Here is a 26,200-nt window from a genome sequence, read left to right on the forward strand (position 1 = left end):
CATTAGGGTAAACCACAAGGGAAACCAAATCAGGCTAGTGCACCATCTGGACCCAAACCAGATGGAGGTCAGAACAAACCCCCATTCATCAAAACATCTGGGAAGTGTTAGGTTTGTGGGTCAACTGACCATGTGAACGGGGATCCCAGATGTAAGGGTAAACCTTCAGGGGTTCACACCGTCTCCTTAGCCTTCTCCCCAGAGGAAGAAGTATCTATGGCAAGTGGAAACTTTCACCTACTGGCTGAAGAACCCATGAGAGTCTCAGCTAGTGTTTCTTTAGTGTCCCTGGGCTTGTGGGAACAACAGGATGTCTATAATTCCATCCCAGATAATACTAAAGAGTATTATAAGGATAGTGTTCTAGTGAATGGTCAGGAAACCCCTGCCATCAGAGACACTGGAGCCAGCATAACTGTGGTGGGCGAATCATTTTTCAAGGCGGAGGATGTTGGTAAGGCACCCAAACACCTCACCAAGTTAGCTGGAGGCCCTGTGCAAATGCTTCTCCAGTTACCAGCTCTCATCAAGTGTAATGATATGACTTTCAAGATACCCGTTAGTGTGCAGAGTGAAGTACCTGGGAAAGTCCTGTTGGGTAATGACCTTAAAACTCTTGGAGTTACGTCAAGCACCCCCAGGCCTCCCAGTAAAGGAAACAGGAGCTCACAAGGTCTGCAAGGGAGAGAACCTTGAGGGGCTCTCCAGAGGAGATGATGGAAGAAAATATCACTCCCACTCCACAGGAGTTGCTCACTGCTACTTCTAGAAAGAATGAAGCAAAGGGGAAACCAAAGCCCTCCAGGAAAAAGTCAGACAGAACCCCTGAGCTACCAACAAGCACATCACTGAGATTGTCCAAGATCACACCTGTGATCCCTCCACCTGCTGAGGCAGAGTGTGAGGTGCAAACTTGTGTGATTGAGCCAATATCTGAAGAGTCAAATATGGAAGAAGACACCGTCTTAGTTGGAAATCTTGATCCTGTTGAACATCCAGAGCTGCAGCCTTTACTAGCAAAGGACAGAGAGAATGTCCTACTCTTGAAGGTCTTCGACAACAGGCTGCTAACCAACTTGATGGGCAAGAAGTTGGGAAGCACAGGTTAAGCTGGGAAGATGGCCTCTTCTACAATGAACCAACCGAGTCTACCCCTGGGGACTGCAAAAGACTTATAGTGCCCGTTGCCAACAGACTCCAGTTCCTACAGTTAGCCCAGGAGATACCTTTGGCTGGTCACTTCAGTTTGAAGAAGACCAAGGAAAGGCTATCTCTCTACTTCTACTGGCCTAAAATGGGTTCAGAAGTGGACAAATTCTGTAGGAGCTGTCACACTTGCCAAACCTCTGGCAAGTGTGGAGCCAAGAATGTGGCACCCCTGGTGCCTCTCCCAGTAGTGGGAGTTCCTTTTGAGAGGGTGGGCATTGACATTGTCGGTCCCCTTGACCCTCCCAGATCTTCAGGGAACAGGTTTATCCTGGTTGTAGTAGACCATGCTACAAGATACCCAGAAACCATACCTATGGGAACTGTTACGGCTCAGGCTGTGACTAAGGCTCTACTTGGTATTTTTACCAGAGCAGGGTTTCCTAAAGAAGTGATATCCGACAGGGGATCCAATTTTATGTCCCACTACATGCAAGCCATGTGGAAAAACTGTGGTGTCACTTACAAGTTCTCTAAAGCCTACCTTCAACAGACACATGGACTGGTAGAGAGGTTTAAACATACTATGAAGAGCATGATAGGTGCTTTAGAAGAACCCCTTAAGAAAAAGGGGGACCTTCTACTGCCATGCCTTCTCTTTGCATATAGAGAGGTCCTCCAGGAGGGAGTTGGTTGCAGTCCCTTTGAACTTCTCTATGGCCATCCAGTCAGAGGTCCATTGGCCCTGATCAAGGAGGGGTTGGACAGTGCTCTTTCCCCAAAGCCAGTCAGAGTGACTATGTGATAGGTCTCCAGAGGAGAATGTCACATATGATGGCAGAAGTAAGTGATAACTTGAAAGCAGGTCAGGCTCTGGTCAAACATTGGCATGACCAGAAGGCCAGCTTGCTTGAGTTCTCTCAAGACCAGCTTGTATTAGTTATGGTGCCAACACGGCAGAGGGCCTTGCAGGACAAGTGGATAGGACCCTTCAAGGTTGTGGGCAAACTTGGAGGGGTGAACTATCTGGTGGATTTAGGCAGACCTAGGGAGGCTCCCAGAGTCTTTCACACCAACCATTTAAAGGCTTATGTCTCGAGACCAGTAGCTTCAGCGCAAGAGGAAGAGGAGAGTGAACCTCTACCTGACCTCCTCAGAGGCCAACCTTTAGATGAACAGAGAGGAGTTCATCTCTCTTCTCAACTGACTTCTGAACAACAGGAGGAGTGCAACGTTCTGATGAATCAGTTTGCCTCCCTGTTTTCACTATCACCAGGCTTGACCCCTTGGGGCCAGCATGATATTCTCGCTGATGACTGTTTACCTGTGAAAAGCAGGGGTTACAGAATGTCAGAACATGTGAGATCCCACATCAAAGGAGAGGTCAACAAGATGCTTGATCTCGGGGTTACAAGTCCCTGGTCTAGTCCAGTTGTTCTAGTACCAAAGGCAGGATCCAAGGAGTTGAGATTCAATGTGGACTATACAGCTCTAAATGCAGTCACTAAGACTGATGCCCATCCTTTGCCAAGGACAGATGAACTGGTGGATAGACCTGGCTCAGCCAAGTACCTCAGTACATATGAACTAACCTCAGGCTATTGCCAAATAGCACTGACAGACCATGTCAAGCAGAAAACTGTATTCTCCACCCCAGTAGGCCTCTACCAGTTTAAGGTGACGCCTTTTGGACTAAAGAATGCACCTGCTACATTTCAAAGGATGGTTAATCAGGTTCTGAATGGGATGGATGACTTCTGCATGGCATACTTGGATGACACTGCAGTGTTCAGCGCTACATGCAAAGAACATATTGATCACCTGGGATATGTTTTGCAGGCTCTTGAGCAGGCCCATCTGACCATAAAGGCAAGCAAATGTCAAATTGGTCAGAGCAAAGTGGTTTACCTTGGTCATGAGGTAGGAGGAGGTGAGAGAAGGCCATTGCCCAGCAAAGTACAAGCTGTGCAAAACTGGGCCACTGCTACTACTCAAACCCAAGTGAGAGTTTTCCTAGGTCTTATTGGGTACTACAGGGATTTAATTGAGAACTATGGGACCATAGCTTCTCCCTTGAATGTGATCTCCTCTCCAAAATTCCCTAAAAATGTTAGATGGAATGAGGAGTGCACTCAAGCCTTTGAAAGCCTGAAGAAAGCCCTTTGTCAAGCACCAGTCCTAAGAGCTCCTGATTATCACCAACCCTTCATTGTGCAGACAGATTCCTCCAATATAGGTATAGGTGCAGTCCTTAGTCAACTGGATGAGAAAGGTAGGGAGCCTCCCATTTGCTTCAACAGTAGGAAACTGAAGGAACCAGAAACAAGGTGGGCAACCATAGAGTGTGAATGTTTTGCCATTGTGTGGAGCTTGAAGAAGTTTAGACCATACTTGTATGGATCTACTTTTGTGATTCAAACTGACCACCAACCCTTGAGATGGTTAATGCAAATGAAAGGGGAGAACCCAAAACTTCTGAGATGGTCAATCTGCCTGCAAGGGTTTGATTTCACCATTGAGCACAGAGAAGCATGTCACCACCAAAATTCTGATGGTCTCTCTAGGATGTTTTTAACCAACTAGAGGTAGAGATTCATCCAGGAGTGGATTAAATCCTCCTGTCCCTTAGTCTGAGGGGGGCTGGGGAGGGCGAGTGTTAGGGAGAATTCTCATAAATGGCCGATTTCCCTTACCTAAAGAGTCCCCCAGCTGCTTTGCTAGGATTTATTTTTTTCACCAGGTAAGAGTGTGAGCCTTTCTTCCACTCTTACATGTGTTTTGCTGTGTGTGTGTTTTCCACTTTTTGTGTGATCTTGGGCACTGGAGCCTCACCTACTCCATGTGCACCACTTTTCGTGTGTGTTACACAGCACCTTCAGTGCAGTGACACAGGGTTGTCTGAGACTTCTCCTTGACTGTCACTCTACACACTAAACAAACTCCATGTGAATGCCCTCACACATGCCTGCATGAGACCTCTGGGCCCCAACTGGTATTTAAGGAACACACACATCACTGCTTGTTTCTCAATATTTAGATGTTCACCCACATGGACAGAATGTTTTCTCAGATGTGCTTCACGCAAACACTTGAGCAACAACAACCTTTCTCTCGCTATTGCAGTTTCTAGTTCCGGGAGGATAGCTCAGCAGCAACGTGCTCGCCTTGGAAACAAGACGACACAAAGCAACACAGGTTCGATCCCTGGGTCCGCGCTTAGAAACCTCTGGGTATTAAGCGCGTTATAAATATGCAACTAAGACATGTTCCTGTAACAGCACCTCTATGCCCCCGGGCTGTGTGAGCACTTTAAAAATGCAAATAAATAGATCAACAGAGGATTTGAAAACTGCTGTGTGTCAGGAAAGTGGATGTCTGTCTTTGCAGGGAACAAAAAGGGTCCCATGCCATGGTTCCTCTGTGTTGCCCTTACTACAAATGTCAGCCAATAGTGTGGTGGTGCAATGAGGTCAGAACAGGTTTTCCGGCAAATACCTACAGCAGTGGACGGGGCGGTAAGCATATGCACAAGCCACTTTCTTCAGGATACCAAACGGCCTTAGTAAGCAAGGCACAATCCCCAACTACATAACCCCAACACTTAGGCAGGATCTTCGTTCCCCCATTAAGCCGAGAAGGGATATATAACAGCTTTTAGTCCACATCCACGCTCCAACACAACATAGGTGTATGTGGTACATAAAAATTGCCCTGTACCCAGAGTGTAAATATACATCGAACCCTTTTACATAATGTGATATGTAGTGCTTATACATGATTTTGAGTTTAGATTTTTATTTATCATCTTGAAATTTCACACATGAATGGTCTTTGTTAATTTGTGAACAGAGGATAGCACAGGGGCAATGCGCTGGTCTTGGAAGCAGAGCAACCGAGGTTTGAATCCCAGATCCGCGCTTAGAAACCGAACTCAGGTATGGTATTAGGCGCATTATAAAAGCCAATAAAATACATAAATAAAATTAACATGTACACGGGAAAGTCTACTCTGTATTTTTCAGGAAAAGGTCGAGACGTACACACAGCATCAATTAACAAAATACGTTTTTTAACCAGCTGCTTTCTTACAACAGCACTTTTTCAAAGCCATATGATTAATTCAGATGTTTGAGTGAGGCCACATTTTATAACAGTTAACATGCATAATATTGAAATCAACAAACTTGTTAATTACAGGAAGCAAACAGACTGCATCGCATCTTACCTAAAAAAGCGAGGTTGGTGCTCCAGGTTATTTTCTTCTAAAGCTTTCCGCCTTTCTCTTTGTAGTTGTTCAATTCTTTCTTTTTGCATTTCAGCACCCTCAATGTTTCCTTCTTCTAGGAACCTAAAGGATCAAAACAATAGTTTGCACTGTGAAAATGTGCAGTGCAACATCAACACACACCTAGAAAACAGCTGGATCACCTGCACTATAAAGACCAAAGAGAGGAATGGTGCACTTTTGTTCCTTGCAAAAATAAATGCGAGTGGTACAATTGTTTCATTAACTAGTCACTGGGAATGGGCACTTACCATATGAGATGGCATGGTAAAATGCTGGCTGGCAGATACATCCCTAGGAGAGAGTTTGAGGTTGTTGTCAGAGGCTTGGAATATCCCACTACTGAGAATTGCCAACCTCTGATGATTGCCTGGACCTAAGAATTTAAATAGCAAGTCACTGCTAGACAGAAATGCATCACTCATTTACTTGTGCATAATCAAAAGTACATGATTTTTACAAGGCTAAGCATTGATTAAAGAGATCGGGCATGTATGGCTCAGTTACCAGAGTTCGAGTGTAGTGACAGGTAAACAACGGTTTGCCTGTGTATGTGACAGAGAATTTCCATTGGGAACCTCACCCCTCGCAGAAGCAGTTAAAGCGAGAGAATGGGCTGGGAATGCGCTATGCTCCAAGGGCGTTGATTTTAATAAACGCTGCTTCCAGCAATTTGGATGTTGCAACAGTCCAGCGGGTTTTTCCCCCAGAAATGAGACGGTACCACCACGTCTTCTTCTATTAGTTGATGATCGACCCAACAGGGTGACAGGAAAGAAATTCGTTCTTAAGTTAAGGAAGGACAGTTCAAAAGGAGGTGGCGAACTGATTCGATAGAGTCTGGAGCCTTGCATAGTCTACAGCTTTTAATAGCAGTTTGGTGTCTTATTCCCAAGATTTCTCTTGTGTGGAGTATGTTCAAGCGTGCTCTTAAAAAAATAGATCTTAATTTCCTATCCGGAAATTTTTAACAATAGGCTAATGTTAAAATGATGCCCTGTGCTTGCACAGATCTGTGATGGAAGATGGGGGTTTGCTCTAAAATATACATGATATGTACTCCCAAAAAGTCTTGGTTTTTGTTTAAAGAAAGGAAAAAAACAATACTTTGAGACAAGCAGAACAGGTTTGGCTGGCACTGTCTTCAAAGGGTCCTTCCTCCCCTGGGAATAGGATTACCTTTCCCAAGTACTCCCAACCCTCTGGGCACAGGCAAGGGGTCAGGGTGTGGGGTGTGGTGACCTTGTCAGACTTCCTGGCATTTCTCCAGCCAGGAACAATGGATCAGAGGAAATGGCCTTGTCACGGCAAAGTGCAAATTCTTGGTGACACCTCTCTTCAGCTGCATCTGCCAGAATGAAAGGTTGCTATGGTAGCCCTGCTGCCCAGAGCCGACAAAGAGCTGAAGGCCCAAGAAAGCTATCTCTTTAGGTAAGCGGGTCTCTGTAGCCTTACAAAGAAAGGCTGGAGTGAAAAGTTTAGGAACCTAATGTGAAGGTCACATGTCAAGTTCATTTGGAATATTTGGAAAGCAGATGGTGCTCCTATTAGTGATTATGATCGGAAATATTGATATCAAAAGGGATCACCTGAAAACTATAAAAATAAGAGGAGATCAGATAGAAGGGAATGGCAAAAATTACTTGAAAACGCCCATAAGCACATCAAGTGGCAGGGCAGAAAGGACGACTGCATTTAAAAAGCCACCTAATTCACCTCCAGAGTAGAATCCTAGGATTTAAGAAAGGTTAATAGGCACTTAAGTAATTACAGAATACTGTGACTTAAGGCAGGGCAACAGGTATGAATGGAAATGGGTTTGGGTGACGAACGATTGATGTCTGGGATGTGGAGGCTGTGAGAGAAGGAGTCCTTACAGGGGAAGTGAAGCATGTTATGTTTGACACTTGGGAGCTGCAAAGTGGATTAATAAAAGCCAATCGGCTTTGTTGTATGTGAGGGGGTCAGAAATGTGAGGCAGATGTAAAGGATTTTAATAAGATGCCATTTTATGAACTTAAAAGGGTTTGATAAACGCCTCACTATCCCTACCCCGAAGAGGATTTCCCTGCCTATCAAAATAAACTAAAGGGAACACTCTAACAAAAGGAATCTGTCCCTCACACTTATACATACAACAGACATATGCAGGGAATGTATGGCAATTGAAATATAATTTTTTTTAAATCACAGCTATATCCAACATAAGCTTAAAAACTGTTTCTCTGTGTAACTTGGGTAATGTTCCCTTCCCCAGATTCAAAGCAGGAATTTGTATCAACAGTTAAACATTTGGAAAGTTCAGTTTTACAACAAAGTTCTGGTGATAAGATTCTTCTTGCTCTGAAAGTCTCTCACTTAGAGTGTTCAACAGTTCAAAAGAAATTATTATTCTGGTCTCTCCACTTGTAGCAAAGAGCTCAACACAACTCCTTCTTAGTGAACAAAAACACCTATAAAGTTCGTCTTTAGCTACAGCAATGTATAAAATAATAAGGTAGAATGAGGTGGGGAGTGACAAACTCCTGGCCTCCCCAATGAATGCTTTCCAGAAAATCTAAAACAAACTAAAAGCACATATAACATCAAAGAACCTATTCCCCAAAACAGCAGTGTTGAGCAGAGTTCCTCATGAGGTCAATGATTCTGAAGGGGAGAAGGAAGATGGTGCAACATGTGTCCAGTGAGAAGTTGCAAATTAAACAGTTAGTTGTGAAGTTGCAAGGAGGAGAACCATCAGGGGATGCCCACAATCTGGTGAGATGGGAAAAGTATGATATATTAATTTCTTAGGTATCACACAGTCGGGATCTCACTGAGATTGGTCAAGAATAAGAGGTGAGGCACACCACGGGACCCCCATAACCATTAGAGAAGGGGTTGTGAGTAACAAATTGTATCCCCAGAGTTAATCAATGAAAACGGGGGACACTACCTAATTTGGATGTTAGTATATGTCTTGAGGGATGGTACTGATCTCGTCATGAGGGAACGATTTAAGCCAATAGCATTTAAATTGTGAACCAATCAATGTGCAAGGATTTACATGTGGTTGAAATAATGTCAAAATCATGTCATTTCTTCTTCTCTATATATACCAGCATTTAATGATAATGTGTTGAATTAAGCTTGTCTTTTATTCCCGGCCTAAACTGTATGTAATAAACTTTTGTTATTCGTGCAACCTAGTGCACTTATTTTTGTACCTTGTATTGATTTTTACATGTTGCAGGTGTTCAGCCTACCTTACAAATGAATCCCAGGAAAGCACTTCTTTATTAACAATGGCACTGTGTCAACAGGTCAGATCTGAGTGCTCCATGATGTGGATATCCCGGAAAGTATGCTCAGAGTTCTGATTGAACTCCACAGAGCTAATATGGCATTGGTTAGAATGGGGCGATTGGGTGACTGCATGCTTTGGATTAAGGCTAACAGAGGAGTTCGGTATACTGGCACCCCTGCTGTTGTCCCTATAAACAAATAATTTAGAAACGGCTCTATTGGACAGCAAAGTGGATGGCCCTCATTTTGGTTCTAGAAGAGTACCAGTCCTGGCATATGCAGATGATGGTGTCCTCTTCGCTAGGACCCCTTGCTCGTTGCAGAAACATATTACCAGGTATGTGAATTATATAAATACTTTGGACTTACAGATAAATGCAGCTAAAACGGTCGTAGTGTTAACTTTCTTCCAACCAGAAAATGCCTGAGCAGACACTTTACCTGTTATACTAGCGTTAAAGACAGAACACCGGAAAACAATCACTTCACATATCTGTGTATTAAGTTTACAAAACACCTAAAGGGCCGAGAACATTTATCTACTGCCGCTATAAAGATGACAAAGTATGAGGACAATTCATATATTTTGTTCCCTTTACAGACGACAGTCATTGCCAGTTATAATGGACGTCTGCACTGCATGTGCCGAAGTGTGGGGCTTTGAGGAACCAAGTAAGCTTCACAAAACTGAAAAACACTTTCTGTAAGCTGCTAGGTTTACCAGTATGCTCACCCGGATACACATTTTATGTGGAATTAGGAATTCACCCTATTTAGGAATTGTGGGAGCATGCCCCACTAAAGCTATGGCTATCAACTCCTTCAAACATGAAGGCAGGTTTAACTAATAATCTACTTGATCACATTACTAGATTGGGTAGTGACGAGATACCCTGCCGTAATCAGGTACTCCCAACCCAAAATGTTTTGAACATGGACTACCTGTGGGCTTCGAGTTTCAACATGACAAAAGCACAAATAAAACAATTGATGCTGACCTTTGGCTCAACTGGGAGGGGAAACTCTGTGGATGGTGCACTAAGGAGGTCAAGATTTTGGGGCACCAAACTTTGTCAATGATGGGGCAGCAGCGTTACTTACAAACATTTTTGAATTTGCAAAATCGTCGGGCTATTAACAGATTTTGTTTCAATGTACCCGTTCTGTTTTACGTTGGTCGGGGCAGTGGCAGGATGCTGGGCGCTCCTGTGCGAGTTGGGCCTGGCTGGGGTTGGTTCCCCAGTTAGTATTGCGTTGGCTGTGGGCTGCCGGGACGCTGGTAGGCAATCAGGTATTAATCGAGTGTCTCAGATCGTAGACAGGCAGGATGCTGGGCGCTCCTTTGTGAGTTGGGCTTGGTTGGGTTGTGTCCCCAGATAGGTTTGCGTTGGCTGGGGGCAGCCCGGATGTTAGCAGGCCCTGGAGTATCTATCGATGATCTGAAGTTCTAGTCATGCGCATGGGCTCAGGCGGGCTGAGCTTGCCTACTTGGTTGACTGGCGTATCCTTCCGCCGACCGCTCCGCCAGTCGGGACGTTTCACGCTGGCTTTGCGGCGTCTGTCGCTCGTGGACTTCTACTTTCCCCCAGGGCACACGGGCCCTCTTCAGGCCAATGCTGCCTGGTCCACCGGAGCTGTGGGGGTCACGGTGTGGGAGCTGTATTCAGGCACTCCGGGCCACCGTCAGTACTGGGCGCGCATGCCCGCTGCGGGCACACAGGCCTACCCTTGGTTGTTGTAGTCCCTGGGCGCGCAGGCCCACTTCAGGGCACACAGGCCTGTTGATGCTGGGCACACAGGCTCGCTGCAGGGCTCACGGGCCCACCACTATTTGCTGGGCGCTCTGGCCCGCCGTGGTTCCTGGGCGCGCAGGCCCGCTTCAGGGCACACGGGCCCACCGCTGTCGCAGGGCACATGGGCCCGTTGCTGCTGGGCACACTGGCTCGCTGCAGGGCTCACAGGCCCACCACTATTTGCTGGGCGCTCTGGCCTGCCGTAGTTTCCGGGCACGCAGGCCCGCTTCAGGGCACACGGGCCCACCGCTACTGCAGGGCACACGGGTCCACCACTGGCATCAGGCTCACAGTCTTGCTGCAGGGCACGCAGGCCCACCGTTCTCGTCAGGCGTACTGGCCCACCTTGATTGCTGATACGCCAGTTCGTTATGTGTTAGGCATGAGTCCTCGTCGACCCTTCGTCGCAAGTTGTTGGGGGGGGGCTCAGCACTCATCAACATCCATACGTATTACAGAAACATGGAGCCACCATTCTCATCAACCTTCCTTTATTCCTCTTCACAACGTAACTACCCCTCTCTTCCCCTTTTCCCCTCCCCTTCCGCCCTCTTCCCGCTTCCCTGTGTGTGTCCGTTCTTAAAGGGGCTGTGTCCCTTTTCAACCACGTACAACACAAAGGGAGGACAAGATAACGATCTTATAAGGCCTTGTGTCATTCAGATCGCGCAAGTGCAGGGAAGGGGGAGGTGCAGTCAGCGGGTGGCTCATAAGTTCAGAGAGAAGGGACTGTAGGGTTGCAGATACAGACCCTTAAGTGCTGAGGAGCCAGGAGGCAGTGCAAGGGCAACTGCAGGAGCCTGGGCCCGAGTATTGGGGGTAACCAGGTGATCAGTGCGCCGAGCAGTCGGGTGCATCAGCAGGGGAGAGGAAGGAAGAAAGCGGAAACGAAAAGGAAGGTTTTGAGTTGCTTCCGGAACCAGAGGTTGTTCTGCTCAAGTTTGAGAGAGGCAGGCCGAGGAGAAAGATCTGCCCCAAACTCTCTGCTTGGAGAAATGTCTGACCCTCATTGAGTTGGGAGGTGGATGAGCGTAGAGCTCAAGAAGGAAGATGTTTTGGAAGAGAACACAGTACAGGGTACAGGGTACAGCAGTCCAAAGCCTCAAAGCCTTGTGGACGATGCAGAGGGGCTTGAACTTGAAACTTGCAGCCACCAGGAGCCAGTGAAGAGATTTCAGAGCTGGAGAGATATGATGCCTGGGCTTGAGGCAACGGACAAGTCTCACAGTCCTATTCTGGATAAGTTGTAATGGTCAAAGAGTAGCGGCTGGAAGATTTACAAAGAGGCTGTTGCAATGATCTAGCCTAGAGAGGACCAGAGCTCTGGAGACAGTGAGCTTCTGGGGAAAGTGAGAAAAGGAAGACTACCTCTGAGGAGCTGCAGCTGATCGTTTGACTTCTTAGACATCAGAGATGTGAGAAGAGAAAGAGAGGGTGGAGTTGAAGATGACAACAAGGTTCTTAGCCTCACAGGAAGGAGCAGTAAGAGGGCCCAGAGTGAGCGGCCAGAGAGAGAGAGAGAGAGAGAGAGAGAGAGAGAGAGAGAGAGAGAAGAAAGGAGGGCGTGGGTGTCCCAATGTGGAGGATCTCTGTCTTACTGGCATTAAGGCTGAGGTCATTGGGGGCGCACCATTCCTGATTTGCGGCCATACAGTCTGGTATGAGAGAAGAAGCAGCGGTGGCTGAGGGGTGCCTGAAAGAGAGCCGAGTGTCATCTGCATAACATTGAACATTGGAGCAGAAAGTGGCAATGCAGTGGGCAGGGGGTACCAGGTAGTGGTTGAAGAGCCAGGGAGAGAGGTTAGATCCCTGGGGAACACCAGAAGTAGCAAGAGATAGAAGAGTGGAGAGACCCCAGTTGGACCTGAGAGGATTGGTCGGTGAGAAAGGTGGTCAACCGGGTCAAGACCTGATCAGTAATACCAAGGTTGTCGTGGAAGGAATTGAGCAGGATGGCATGGTTGAGCGTGTCAAACGCAGATGATAGATCGAGGAGAATGAGAACAGAAGGGAGATTAGAGTCAAAATTGGAGAGCAAGTCCTCACGGGTCTTCAGGAGAGCAGTTTCCTAGCTTCTCGCAGTTCTGAAGCCAGACTGGTGATAATGGAGGCAACCAACAGATTCAGTATGTAGATTAAGCTGGGAAATGGCCAGCTTTTCCAAGAGTTTACCAAGGAAAGGAGTGATGGAGAACGGATGATAGTTAGCCAGCGAGGAAGGATTGGTGTTAGGCAGAAACCTGTGCAGTTCCCTTAGGGACCACTGCAATAAGTTTAAGACTACAGGAGTAAGCAGTAAACCCAATTGGTAGCAGTCTGCACCACCCAGATTAACCTGGTAGCTGTGGCTGAGCAGTCAGACTTCTCTCAAGAAGAATTAGGCAGTATATAGAGTATACACAATAGGGTTAAAAATACAGTAGCACAAGCAAACACTGACCAGAGCTTTGGTATAAAAGTATATAATTATTTATTTAAAAACACACTTGTAAAAATACACTGGCACCAATATGTCAAGCAAGTTCAAACACAGTCACTGTAAGTATATACACCTCCCTAGTTAATTATTCGACAAGTCTAGGTTAAGACACCATTTATTTAGCAAAACAGAGGTGAGCGCGTAACCCTAGATGGCACTCCGATAATTTGTTTAAAAAGGGAGAGAAAAGGCAGAATAGGAAAATAACACAGTACCAACACTTAAGAAACCACAGCAAGTCGAGAACGGCAGGGTCTACTGTATAGCAAAAAGTTCATACGCCAGGCCCACTCTTTGAGAGAGCAAGGCAGAATGTGCCCAAGATCACACAGTGGAAATGCACTCAAAGTCTTTGCAGAAAAGTCAAAAGAGGTTGGATCAGTTCAGAAAGGTAAAGTTAGCAGGTCCGCAGTCACCCCAGAATAGAGTGTCAAGGATTTACGGGACACCTTGGACAATCTGTTGCAAGGGAGACCAGGCGGGACACAGTACTTGAAATGGTGAGAAGGCTCCAGCGGGGGCAGTTGTTCCTGGCAGCGGGTGCAAGTCGGGGCTTCGTCCAGGGGAAGAGAAGATCTCGACGTGGACGAAAGCTGCAGGTCGTTGCACTGCCAGGGAAGAAACCAGCCGCAGAGTTTCCCCAGTTAAAAGGTACAACCCTTTTATTCGCGGTAGTGGTGAAGCGTGGCTATCCGGCCGCCGGGGTGCTTGGCATGGGCGATTCGACCACGAGACGACCCAGGAAGGTGAAAAAGGCGAACTGGTTGGTCCCACCAGCTCAAAGGGAAGAAGACTCTCCTGGAAGAAGATCTCCTCTGTCGTCGGGGAAGTGGTGAGTTCGTACAGCAGGGCTCCACCGGTGGTGTCGTTGTTGTAGATGGCTCAGCTTCTCCCCTCTTCGGATTCTTTAGGTCCTGTGGCGACTTCTGAAGTTCCAGTCCACAGAGCCCTGCTTTTATGCAGCAAAACCCCCATTCATCAGCCTAGCTGTCACTCAAACATGCTAAGTGGTGAGCCGGGTGGCTCACCACTGGGCCAATCACACAAGAGTGTGACTTGAGTTGCCAAGGCAACTCAGTCCAGGGTGCCTAAACCCCCTCCCACACATCCTGTTGACCCAAGACAGAGTGGCACCATTTGGAGGGCTTCTGTGGAGAAGCCTGCCAAAAAGTGGACCAAAGGGCTCGACTTGGGTTAGAGTTTCAGAGGCAAACACAAACGCCATTTTAAAACTGAGTTCTGGCAAAAAGAACCAACCGGGGAATAAATATTAAATAAATAACCCGGCAGAATCTTTAACATTGCACCAAAAAGTGGTGCGTTTAAAATGAATGGGAAAATCCCATAGGAAATATTCTGGTGGAATATTTTGTGTGGTATCCACTGCCACCAGTCAGAAACTCGACAAGGGGGGCTGGACAGTGCCCCCTTGGAAAACAGACCCAGGGGCAATAGAATTACCCCTACCAGTACTTCCACAGTATGATGGTTTGTACTGGTTCTGTTCACAATTTGAGACTAGTAAAGCCAATGGTGACTTTACATGCCCTGGGAGACATTAGTCAGTCCCAGGGTATGGAGTCTATGTTTGGGGGTCACTATGCCAACCCAGTGTTACTGCACTGAGGGTGCTGTGTAACACACATACCAAAAACACATGAAGCCCTATGGAGTAAAACACCCCATAGCCCATAAAACACATTACATAGTCAAAGGACATTCTCAAATCATGCCTAAGAGTGGGAGAAAGAGTCTCACTCTTAGCAGGAGAAAAAAAATAAACCCCAAAAATCCAGCAAAGCTGCTGGGGGACTCACTAGGTTTGGGAAATTAGCCTTAAAAGAGAATTCTCCCTAACAGTGCACAAGGGAGTGCTTAAGGGGGAGGGGAAGTTCCAGTGACAAAGGAGGGATTGCAGAAATTGTCCAAGGCTGGAGCAAGGGTGTCGATGTGGTCCCTGGTGGTTCTGGGTGAGCAGCGGAGAACCTGCTTTGACGAGACTTTCATAGATCGGACTTGTCTAGATACATCGTCGGGGTGAACAGGAGAAAGGAGGATGAGAGACGGCCCAGAAGTGGTAGAGGAGGAGGAAATTGAGGTAGAGGAAGAGAGGGTTGACAGGATCTCCTGAATTTTAATGGTGAAATGAGAGACCAAGGCTGTGCAGAGGGCCTGGGAGGGAACGGGAGAGGTAGAGACTGCAGCAGGATTGGCCAGCTTTTTGAAGATTTTAACAAGTTCGGCTGAGTTGTTAGATGCCGCAGAGATGCAGGATTGGATGTAGGCTCTCTTTTTAGAGAGGACAGAGAAAGTTTAGTAGAGTGTGTACTACTCTTCTAACTAAAGAGGACATACCTTGAGATATATGATCAAGTTACTTTTGATCGTCGTCCTTAATATTAATGAAATGTTTCTTTGCAAAATCTTTCATGATAGAAGGAGTTTGGGGACAAAATGTTTGCTGTCTCGGTTTCTAAATCTCTAGTCGTCTGCAACTACTGGGCAATGCAAGCTAGGCTCTAGCCTTCATTACTGCTTGGGCCCTGGAAGGCGGACAGCACAGAGGGGGTGTCTGTGCTGCTCTCTTTACTATTTAATGTGAACATGGATCCTCTCATCTATCTATCTGGTACACAATGGAAGTCAGAGCTCATTGTCATCAAGCTGACACACAGTCATAAATATCAGACAGTGTCATACATCATGCATTTCAGATGTCCATGCAGCTGCAACACTATTATAAAACAATGAGCGGTACATCGTTGCCGGTTCAATACGAGACTACATTCTCTATGCAACACAGGTTTGCTTCCTCCAAGCTTGGTTATTATGGAAAGCATGCTCTACCAATGGGTTTATTCCCTAGATTGCCATTAAAGATTTGTCAAACTTTGTTATATCTTGCCTTTCCTTCTCATCTGCCACATAAGGAATTTGTGGGGATGAGGGCTTCAGGGTTGTTACTGAATCCAGACTCACAAATGTAACGTTACTATGTGCAGGGCTGGCTGCAGATTGGGTTCAATAGTTATAGAAAGTTCAGAATGCCAAAGTTCAACTCTACTTTGGCTCTAGGAAGAGGGGCCCTATTTCTCTCCATGTTCATTCTCTTCACTGGTGACCACTTTTGTTTTAAGTGTCTCCATGCACTGCCTCCCTCTCTCTTGGTGGTGAAGGTGTGCCCATATGTCCATATGCAACTCCTTCACCCATCAGGGCAAAACGTATTGTAAGTATACAGAGAGAGGATTCTCTGTATAGGCACAGTTATTGCAAGCAATATGTCTTTACCTAGCTTAATTTTGCTTCATAGTGCAAAGGTGGATGAAGTTCTAATTTTATTTATTGGTCATTATATGGTGCCTATAAACTTAACAAGCGTTCAAAGCGCTCCAACGCAGGGAGGATGAGTAGTTAAGCAAAATTGACATTCTTAATAGGCATTGTAACATTCAGAATGGGCACATGATGCATTTAGAGGTACAACATAGAGCAAGGAGGAATACAAACTGTTTACAACATATGACAATTACTGTACATGCCTGACGGTCATTTCAGTAATGTAAGAGCTATACATAAAGAAAAGGGAGAGGGCATGGGGGAGCGTAGGGTAAGATGAACAGAGCAATACATGCATGAGACATGTAGTAGGAGAGGAGGGGGTTGTCAGGAGTGGCACACTAGACATACAAAAAACGAAAGTGGCTGCAGATGTAAAGTTACGAGAAATCAAAATTAAATCAAGTAAATCTGGTGGGCCAGGAACGAGGGGTCACAGTCTGCCTCAAAAGTCCAGGAGACGTCATTGTGATGTGCTATGGGGGCGAAGGAGGGGGGGCATCCAGTCTAGCCAGGCTTAGACAGGAGACTTAGTGGTGGGCCTTTGTCAGGTGGCCGGCTCTGCCTCCGGACGCTCTGGCTTTTGAGGTGTGAGGGCAGCCAATCAGAGCAGCACTGGTGGAGCCAGGCAAGTCACTGCAGTGCTGAAAAAGGCAGCAACCATCATGGAGTGAATCCCACAAACAAGACCAAACAGACCAACTGAGCTAAAGGGCCAACTTTCAGTGCAGCATAACATCAGGGGGATGGGGATCAAGTTATATTGCAATCAGATGCCAACATTTTCCTTTCATTGAAGTGCTAAGTGGCTGGTCAGTGGGGGTTGTTGGAAAACATGGTTAACTAATTTAGATTTTTCCAGCAGGGCTCCATACTTAGAAATCTTTATGTTCCCATATTCTTATGTGCAGAGCAATTTAAACATTATTGTGGCTTTATGAGTTGAAACAGATTTAGTATGATATGGCATTTATTACGCGTCAGTACACAAGGGTTTCTATACTGTACAGGTAGTGTATTAAAATTGTATTATTTTGAAATACATTATTATTTCTTAATTTAGTTGCTGTATGTCTTATCATGAACACACAACAATCAAAACAATACTGTTTTTCTTATGAGTGTCTAGTCAAGTTGTAAGCTAGTGTTTAGTCAAAGGACTTGATGATCGCAGAACTACACTTGACCCTAATTCTACAGAAGTGGTTGGGGAAAACAGTAAAAACAATTGCGCTTCAATGCATTTTAAGAACATATTGCACTTTATGGTGCAAGAATATAAAGATGTATGTAGCGGTACCTTTGGTCTGGTCTAAACCTTGTATCCGTCGGTGGCAACAGGTGTTTGATCTGTGGGTCTATTTCATTCAATTCCAATGCATACCTTGTAAATCCATAATATTGCTCAAAATCCATAGGCATGGGATCTAAAAAGAAAACAGTTTCCAAAGTCAGGAACAATGCTTTGGTAATATTCTTAAATAATATCCATAATGACCCCATCCTAAAGTGTACATCTCTTCACTGAGACATTAAAAGACTGGCTGTGTGCCTGGGAATGGCAGTTGAATGTAATTTTGCTGGGATTTAATCATGCTCCATTGGCATGGTCCCCAGGTGCTCTGCAATATATGAAAGAGAAGGGGTGCATTAGGTAAGCGGGAAGAGTGGGAAAATGCAACATAGCTTTGGATTTGCGTTGGTAGATGCAGACCGGAGGTGCCCTGCATGTGGGTATGTTTCTAGGTGTTTTGTTCAAGGGCACAGTGGAATTTATGTCCAGAGGGGAGCCTGTAGTGTGTGGTAGGATCAGTGGCTAGCAAAGTGGTATGTAAGTTGGTCGTAGAGGTGTAGAATTCTGTTGGATGATGTCAATAAGGGGGGTTTAAAATTGAGCTGCGCGAGTGGCTTAGTTGGTCTGCTGACAGTGTTTTTCAAAACAGAAGATGAGGCAGTTTGAGCACCTTATAGCACCCATCTGATGTGTCGGGGGGGCGGGGGGAAATCCCAGTAAGGCTCAAATTAAGGTTGAACCATGGTGGCATAGCAGGAAGTATAAAATACAGTAAGTCGCAATTTCATCGGCATACCAGGGAGAAAATCACACTCGGGTAACCAATGAATGGTGGCACATTAGGGAGCACATTATAGTGGGGTACCCCAGGGAGTAAAACACAGTATGGCATGTATTAATCCGACTACCATGGAGCACATAGTAGTAGGGCACACATTCATTGGACCACGTGGGCGCATATCACAATAGTGCACACAACAAATAGTGGGATACCAGAGACACAAATCACATTAGGGCACAAATTAAGGTTGAACCAGGGCGTTATACCAGGGAGCAAAAACACTTGTATGTGCAATTTAATTGGCGTACCATGAAGCAAATCACAATTGACACACAAGAAGTAGTGGAATACCAGGTAGCATATCACAGTAGGGCACACATTCACTGTGTGATAGCAAGCAAATAACTGTAGGGAACAAGTTACTAGTAGGCACAAGTTAATAGTGGGGCAGCAGGAAGCAAAACATGGTGGGGCTCAGATAATAGTGAGATTTGAATGAGAAAATACAGAAGGGTACACGTTTCAAGTAGTCAGAAATGAATAGCGCAGCACTAAGGAGTAAAACACAGTAGGGCACAACATTAATAGTGAGATATCAGAGGGCTCATCCTAGTTTCTCACGTTTCTTATCTGGTTCCCTTAAATAATTCATAAGAATAGATTTTACCATAGTTTCTTATTCACTGCAGCCTACTCTCTCCAGAATATAACATCTGCCTTAGGAATATTAGCTATAGTGAACCATACAGAGTACTTTCAACGGGATCCTCGGACGACTGGATAAACCGTGGAGAGCTTGTACAATCAGAGGGAAATGGGAGAACTTTGACACTTACAATAAGTTGGGCCCTGAATTGCAGCTGATGAGGTTGGATTATAATTAGTCCAAGATAAAGAGCATTGTGGTGGTCAAGTCAGGACTGATCTGATGCAGTGGTACATGTTGACATGGAATGAAAATTTACAATTTGGCATAAGAGCCTAACTTGGAATAAGCAGGAGGCAGAGGTCCAACTGATATGAGTAGGCAAAGAAATGTCAGAGTTAAAATGAAATTCGAGGTTATGGTCCAAACTAGGAGCATGGTGGAAGGAAAGAACCATAACCTCTGCCTTATTGAAGCTACACTGAGGGAGTTGGAGTTCATCAGGTGGTGATGGCAGTCATCTGAGATTGAGTAGAACAAAGGATGTGATGACACCAGAATCGGAGGGAGACAAGGCATAGATTGTCAAGGACAGCAATAAGAGCAGACTCGGTCCCCATACCTGAGTGGGACCAGGCTTGACAAGGATATAGAAGATACCAAGATGTTCTCTAGTTTAGCCATGACTAAGACTTTGAATATTTTGGCAGTAGATGGTAGAAGAGAAATAGGGTGAACATTAGACGGTATGAAAGGATCAAGATTAGGTTTTTTTAGGAAAGAGGTGAAACTATAACTTTCTTAAATTAAACAAGGGCAATACCTGTGCAAATAAAGAGGTTCAAAATAAGTAGAAGGGAATGGTCTAATACATGTGATCCAGTATGAATAAAAGCATTGATGGTATTGTACAACACATTCCAAATTGTGCATTCCAAACCGTGCCGTTTGAAAAAAAGTTGTGTTGCTTCACGGGTTCCCTTCACAGTCTCAAGTTGCTAACATGTACAGTAGGTTTAAAGGTCCCTTGCTTAAACCAGACTCCAGGTTCCCCAGATGCAATGTTTGTCTGCATCTTCCTCGCAGCCACATTCCAATACATTTTCTTTGATAGAAGAAATGTGAGATGAGATATACTTTTTTATTCTTCATGTAATACTTTATAAAAATGGAATTGCTGCTTTTTGAACTCTTTATTGAAAAAAGCGGAAAACATAATTGGACATTAAACTATTTTTCTGCACTAGTCTTAGTACAATAAACACTGCGTTCGAGTCAGAGGTAATACGGTCCATCATTCAAAACTTAAATCAATCAATACACTCATTTAACTAGGCAATGTCACATCCTTATCACATACTGTGACTGTATATATTTGTATTCTCACCAGCTACTTAATCAAAGAAGGCGTCTTGTTACCAAAGTTCCTGTAGGGGATCAAAAGTCCTTGGGGCATGAGTCTAACTGGAACATGTTAATATACACTTACACTACTTCAATATCATAGCAAAATGCAATATCTTGCAACCATACCTACACACAGGGTATGGGGCCCTTACATATGTGTCTTGGCAACACATCGACCAGCAAGTTAAAAAAGTTACCCAGGAAGCCAGTGCAGGGATACCTTCAGTGTAGCCTAACAGACCAATTAAGGGAAAGAATGCTATTTCTTCATCCAGAATCCCAACCACTGTCTCAAATAACACCACAGAGCACAAACCTCTGTATCTCTCTACATACACATGCCAGCTGATTGAAGTCCCTTTGTTCCAAACAGCATTGTGAGCACCCATAAGAAATGTCTAGATACTACTTGCTCAACCGTGCATGAGTGTGGTACAGTTGATGAATGAACTTAAAAGGAAGGAGTTTAAAATGGGCATTAAGGGACACGTTTCATCTGAGGGCATATATATTTCCTCTTCCTATCAGTTACTATAGCCTAAAGCATACCTTCCGACACCCTTCGGGCATCTTCAATAGAACCCACAGTTCTCCAAATGGTTTTGGCAAACACTCTTGGCACAGTCATGAAGCATTTCCGTCAAATGTGTTTGTATCGGGAAAGATGGGAATATGATCCTTTAATGCATAAACGTTTCTAATGGAGAAGTGCTCCCCCCACTCATCTCTTTACATGTATTAAGAGATAAGTACTGGCCTTCAGTAAACAAATCTCCCAAAGTATCAATCACTAGCTTACTCCTAATCTGAATGTAACATTTTTGGGAAGAGATCTAATTTCTTGTATTGTTAGTCACCGGAAGGAACAGTGAATATAAACAAACTTCACCAACTTTAGACATGAATCTACACCAAGCGTGGCATGTGCAGGCAACCATATTAATCTCCCATGCCACATGCACACCCCAAAGAATGATGGACCTGAGCAGCAAAGGCACTGCAAATGCTTGCTCGCATTGTACAATCCAGGTTTGGTGAAACCAATGTGATTAGATGTGCGCCTGAGTGATTTGGTAGTAGGTTGCAAAATGTGGTAACACCAACAATCTAAGCTTAAGCAGTGCTTTTAACTTGTGCCACCCAATCATAGCCTTTTTGATATATGATACGATGTGGCATTTATAACGTGCCTGTACACAAGTGTTTCTAGGTGCAACAAGACAAGAGGGGGAAATGGGGAAACAAAAGGACAAAATAGCAATCTTACTAGGCATTGTGTCATTCAAATCGCGCAAGAGCGGGGAAGATGGAAGGGGAGAAGTGCCAGGGGGGATGGAAGGGGGAAGTGCAGTTTACTCACAAGTGCAGCCAGCGGGTGGCTCATAAGTGCAGAGAGAGGCACTGTAGGGTTGAAGATACAGACTCTTAAGTGCTGGGGAGCCCAGAGTCAGTGCAAGGGCAACTGGACATGCAGGAGCCTGGGCCCGAGTTCAGAGGGTGACCAGTGCGAGGAGCAGTCTGGTGCATCAGCAGGGGAGAGAAAGCAGAAGTGAAAAGGAATGTCTTGAGGTGCTTCCGGAACCAGAGATGGTTCTGCTTAAGTTTGAGAGAGGCTGGGAGCCTGTTCCAGAGGGAGACACTCTGCTTGGAGAAGCGCCTGACCCTCAGAGTTGGAGGTGGATTAGCGGAGAGCTTGAGAAGGAAGATGTTTTGGAAGAGAAAGTTGGAGGTAGAGTGGTCCCAGGCACCAGAAAGCCTTGTGGACAATGCAGAGAGTCTTGAACTTGATCCTTACCGCACCTGCGAGCCAGTGAAGAGATTTCAGAGCTGGAGAGATACGATCCCTGGGCTTGAGGCCAAGGACAAGTCTCTCAGTCCTGTTCTGGAAACGTTATAAAGGTCAAAGGGTAGAGGCAGGAAGATTTCAAAAGAGCCTGTTGCAATATTCCAGCCTAGAGAGGGCCAGAGCTCTGGAGACAGTGAGCTTCTGGGTGAAAGTGAGAAAAGGAAGACTACCTCTGAGGAGCTGCAGCTGATAGTTTTACTTCTTAGCAATGCCAGATGCGAGGAGAAAAGGAGAGGGTGGAGTCGAAGATGACACCAAGGTTGTTAGCCTCACAGGAAGGAGCAGGAAGGGGGCCCAGAGTGGGCGGCCAGAGAGAGAGATGGGAAAGGAGGGAGCGGGTGTCCCAATGCGGTGGATCTCAGCCTAAAAAAACTCCAGGACTATACTTCTCAGATTCTTGAAAAGGACCTCCATTAAAATCATTGGCACATTGAGAAAGAGTTATAGAGCACTGGGAAGTATTATTTAATGAGGGTAATCATACCTATCAAAGAGAGGGGAAGAGCTGCCCATTTAGATACCACGGTTTTCAGTTTTTCAAAAGCAACCCCAAAGTTTTCTTTAAGTATAATCTTTGGGTCTTTAGCAATCCTAATCCCAAAGTACCGAATGCTCCATCTGCCATACAAACACAAACCCATTATCAAACCGACATGTACTGTAAGAGGAAAGAGTATGGATTTGGTAACGTTCCCATGAAGGCCTAAGTAATAACCATGTACGAATATCCTGCATAATAGGTGCAACATTTTCCTGGTGTTTAGTAAATAGCGGAATTTATTTATATGGAGATATTTATTTATTTGTACATTTGTTAAGTGCACAAAACCCTCTGGCATCGAGGTGCTGTTACAACTAGGTAAATTTAACTTAAGGGGGGGGGGAGAGTGGGAGAGGAGGGAGGAGGGAGGAGAGTAGAGGGCATAAAGTGTTCTGAAGGCTCTAGGCAAAGAGCCACATTTTCAGTGCTTTTCTAAAGGACCAGTAAGATTGTTCAGCTTATAGGTGTGGGGGGAGAGCATTCCATTGAGAAGCAGCCACTGAGGGGAAGCTGGTCTCTTCAAATTTAGCTTGCTTCAACTTGGGAACGATTAGTCTGTGGGTGTATGACCTGACAGGCCCGTCACACTGCGCTTTCACAAAGCTTTGTGCTAGGGTATGGTGGGGCAAAGTTAGATGGGCATCAGTGAGTTATTGATAAAGTTTTAAAGACGATTCTTTCCTTGACCGGCGGCCAGTGTGCGTTTCTTCTTGCCTCAGATATATGCCCTCTTTTAGAGATGTTGAGTCGCTCTGATGGCATTGTTCTGTATCACCTGAGGTTTGTGGATGTTGTGTGAGGAAGTGCCAGCAAAGAGGGCATTGCAGTAGTCAATCCTGGCTTTAATGGTGGCCCTAGCAATGGTGAGGCAGTTGGCTGGTGCTAGGAAGGCCTGGCCACGTTGAGTTTTGTGTATGCGGCAGAGGGGGTGATAGCGTTAACCTGGCATGTCAGGAAGAGCGAGGAGTCAAGGTAAATGGCAAGTGTCTTCACTGATGTTAAGACAGATAATAGGAGCCCATCTATGCAGAAGTTTTGAGTATTGGGGGCAGAGGTTTTTGAGCACTGAGCGGGGCACAATCAGCAAGATATCTATTTTCTCATTTTTTAGGCAGAGGCCGTTGGCTGCCATCCAGGCTTGTATAGCTAGGTAGATTCTGTTTAGGACGAGATTCTTCTGTGTGGTTGCTAGTGAGGGGTAGCAAAATTTGCATATCATCGGTATAGTTAGTGTAGGAGATGCTGATGGTCACTAGGAAGTTGCAGGGAGGCTTAGTGAAGATGTTGTAGAGGGTGGGGGGGGGCGCTGGAGCCATGGGGCACTCCAAAGGTGATAGGGGATGTGGGAGGGGGGACACAGGCCTCTTCAGAGAATAGTTTCATAGATCGGTCAGCTAAGAATGTGGCAACTCAGGCTGTGACTTGAGGGAGAACTTGGCTGCAGAAGTAAAGTGGTGACACAGGATTTGGTGGTTGACCAGATTGAAGGCAACCAAGATATATAATAGGTGGAGGAGCGGAGGCTTGCCTCCATCTCTAAATGAGTCAAGTTGAATTTTGAGGTCCAACAGGGCTGATTCCGTTCCATGGCCTAGATGGAATCGAGATTGGCATAGACGTAGGACCTGGTTGTATTCAAGGTATTGCTGGATGAGGATGTATGCGGCCCTATCTAGGATCTTTAGCAGAAAAGGGACTGTTGTAATGGGGCGGTAGTTGCTTGGCATAGCCGGGTTTAGAATAGGTTTTTTTAGTAGAGGAAGGACCCACACTAATGAATCACGTTATGAATAGGATGAGGGCTTCGGCCAGTCTTTGATGATGGGGCAGGGCAAGTGTCCCCTTTGCATCTGGAAGGCTTGAGGCTTTTGGGAATGGCTTTAATTTCTGATTCTGAGGCGAAGTGGAAGGAGGCTGGTTTGTGGATGACGGGTTGGGACAGGGTTGGCAGTGGAGTCTTTATTAATGCTTGCTTGGAGATTATTTTTTCTTGTAAGGTGGCTATTTTCATGAGCAAGGCCTTCTGGATAGTCACACACCAGGATGCATCTTTGACGGTGCATGGAGCAGGGGGGAAGAGAGGGAGGGGGGTTGGCTGGAGTTTCCAGTTCCTTGAGGATTGTGACTAGCTCCTTTGTGTTGGAGTTGGATTTGATGATTCTACTGTTGTAAGAGGCTGTTTTAGCTCGGATGATGGCTGATATTTAATACTTGGCAGTGGCCTTGAATAAGGCTTTGGAGGCATCTGTTTGTGATTTTTTCCAGGCCGCTTCCGCCTGGCGCTTCTTTGCCCTTAGGTCTAGACGTTCCTGTATGAACCATGAGTTGGCATCAGAGAGAGCTTTGGCCTTGCGAGTTGCCAGGGGACCGACGGTCATATGATGCTATGTGAATATGGATTTATGCCCCTATGCACATGTTTTTCTCTAATGAGTGAAGCAAGGGGCTCTATTGCAAGGGCAAATATTTTATGGGAAACGGGGCAACCTTGGTTAATATCACCGCCCTGCAACATCTTAGGCAACTGTTGTACATTAACACACATTCTGGCATCAGCTGGTTATAAAATGGTACCACAGATATAAAACACTCTGTGGAACACCTGAAATAGAGACTATGGAGTGTAATGCTTTTTCGACATCCAACAATACAGAGACCACCAGTAGTTCAGGTTTTAATAAGTGCATTAGACCAATTTGTTGTGGCAAGCTTTAAGAGGTGAATCTGCCAGGAATGAACCGTGACTGATCAGATACAACACATGTTGGCAGGAGAGCAAGTAGCCTATTCAGCAGTCTCCCTGCAAGTATCATTTTGTCAAGATTTACAAGGGAGATGGGCCAATATGATAAGCAATCCAGAAGGTTGTAATTAGGTTTTAACAATAGGATGATTAGGTCTTCATAGACTGCTAATATCCCATTCTCAATGGCTTCACTACATAGTTTTAGGAGATCTGGTGCCAGGACATTAATGGATGACTTCTAAAATTCAGCTGACAGTTTAACCAATCCTGGTGAATAACCAAACAAAAAATCTTTAATAGCTCTGGAAACCTCAGCAAGGGCAAGTGGATTATTTAAGGCTTCCTTTTCCCTTTGCTGGTCAAGAAATCACTCAATTTGATGAACGTATTTATCAAGTGCAGGAGATTGCAGATCAGTATGAAATTGAATAAAGGTATTAGAAAGTGTGTCCCGATGATGCAAATCACCCTCACATCCCTGATAGTGTGTATTTATGTCTTTCGTCACTCTACCTTCGTCAACCAGGCCAAAATCATGCCATGTCTCTACCTCTACCCATATTGTTGTGTCGTTTGCAAACATCCCAGATATTTAACCTCTCCTTTAGCTAT

At 45.4% G+C, this 26,200-nt stretch overlaps 1 protein-coding gene across 3 annotated transcripts in view; it reads right to left on the reverse strand.

The window, feature by feature from the left end:
• OSBPL3 (oxysterol binding protein like 3) overlaps positions 1 to 26,200 on the reverse strand; it is a 1,742,686-nt gene that overhangs the window by 36,775 nt on the left and 1,679,711 nt on the right. For all 3 annotated transcript variants that reach the window (XM_069648200.1, XM_069648199.1, XM_069648201.1), the window contains 2 exons: positions 17,628 to 17,754; positions 5,372 to 5,494 (listed from right to left, as the gene is read on the reverse strand). In XM_069648200.1, the coding sequence (XP_069504301.1) occupies positions 5,372 to 5,494; positions 17,628 to 17,754 (250 nt within the window). The remainder of the gene's footprint in view (positions 1 to 5,371; positions 5,495 to 17,627; positions 17,755 to 26,200) is intronic.

The sequence above is a fragment of the Ambystoma mexicanum genome, chromosome 2q (assembly GCF_040938575.1).
Source record: "Ambystoma mexicanum isolate Mex_15411 chromosome 2q, UKY_AmexF1_1, whole genome shotgun sequence".
NCBI classification, from domain to species: Eukaryota; Metazoa; Chordata; class Amphibia; order Caudata; family Ambystomatidae; genus Ambystoma; species Ambystoma mexicanum.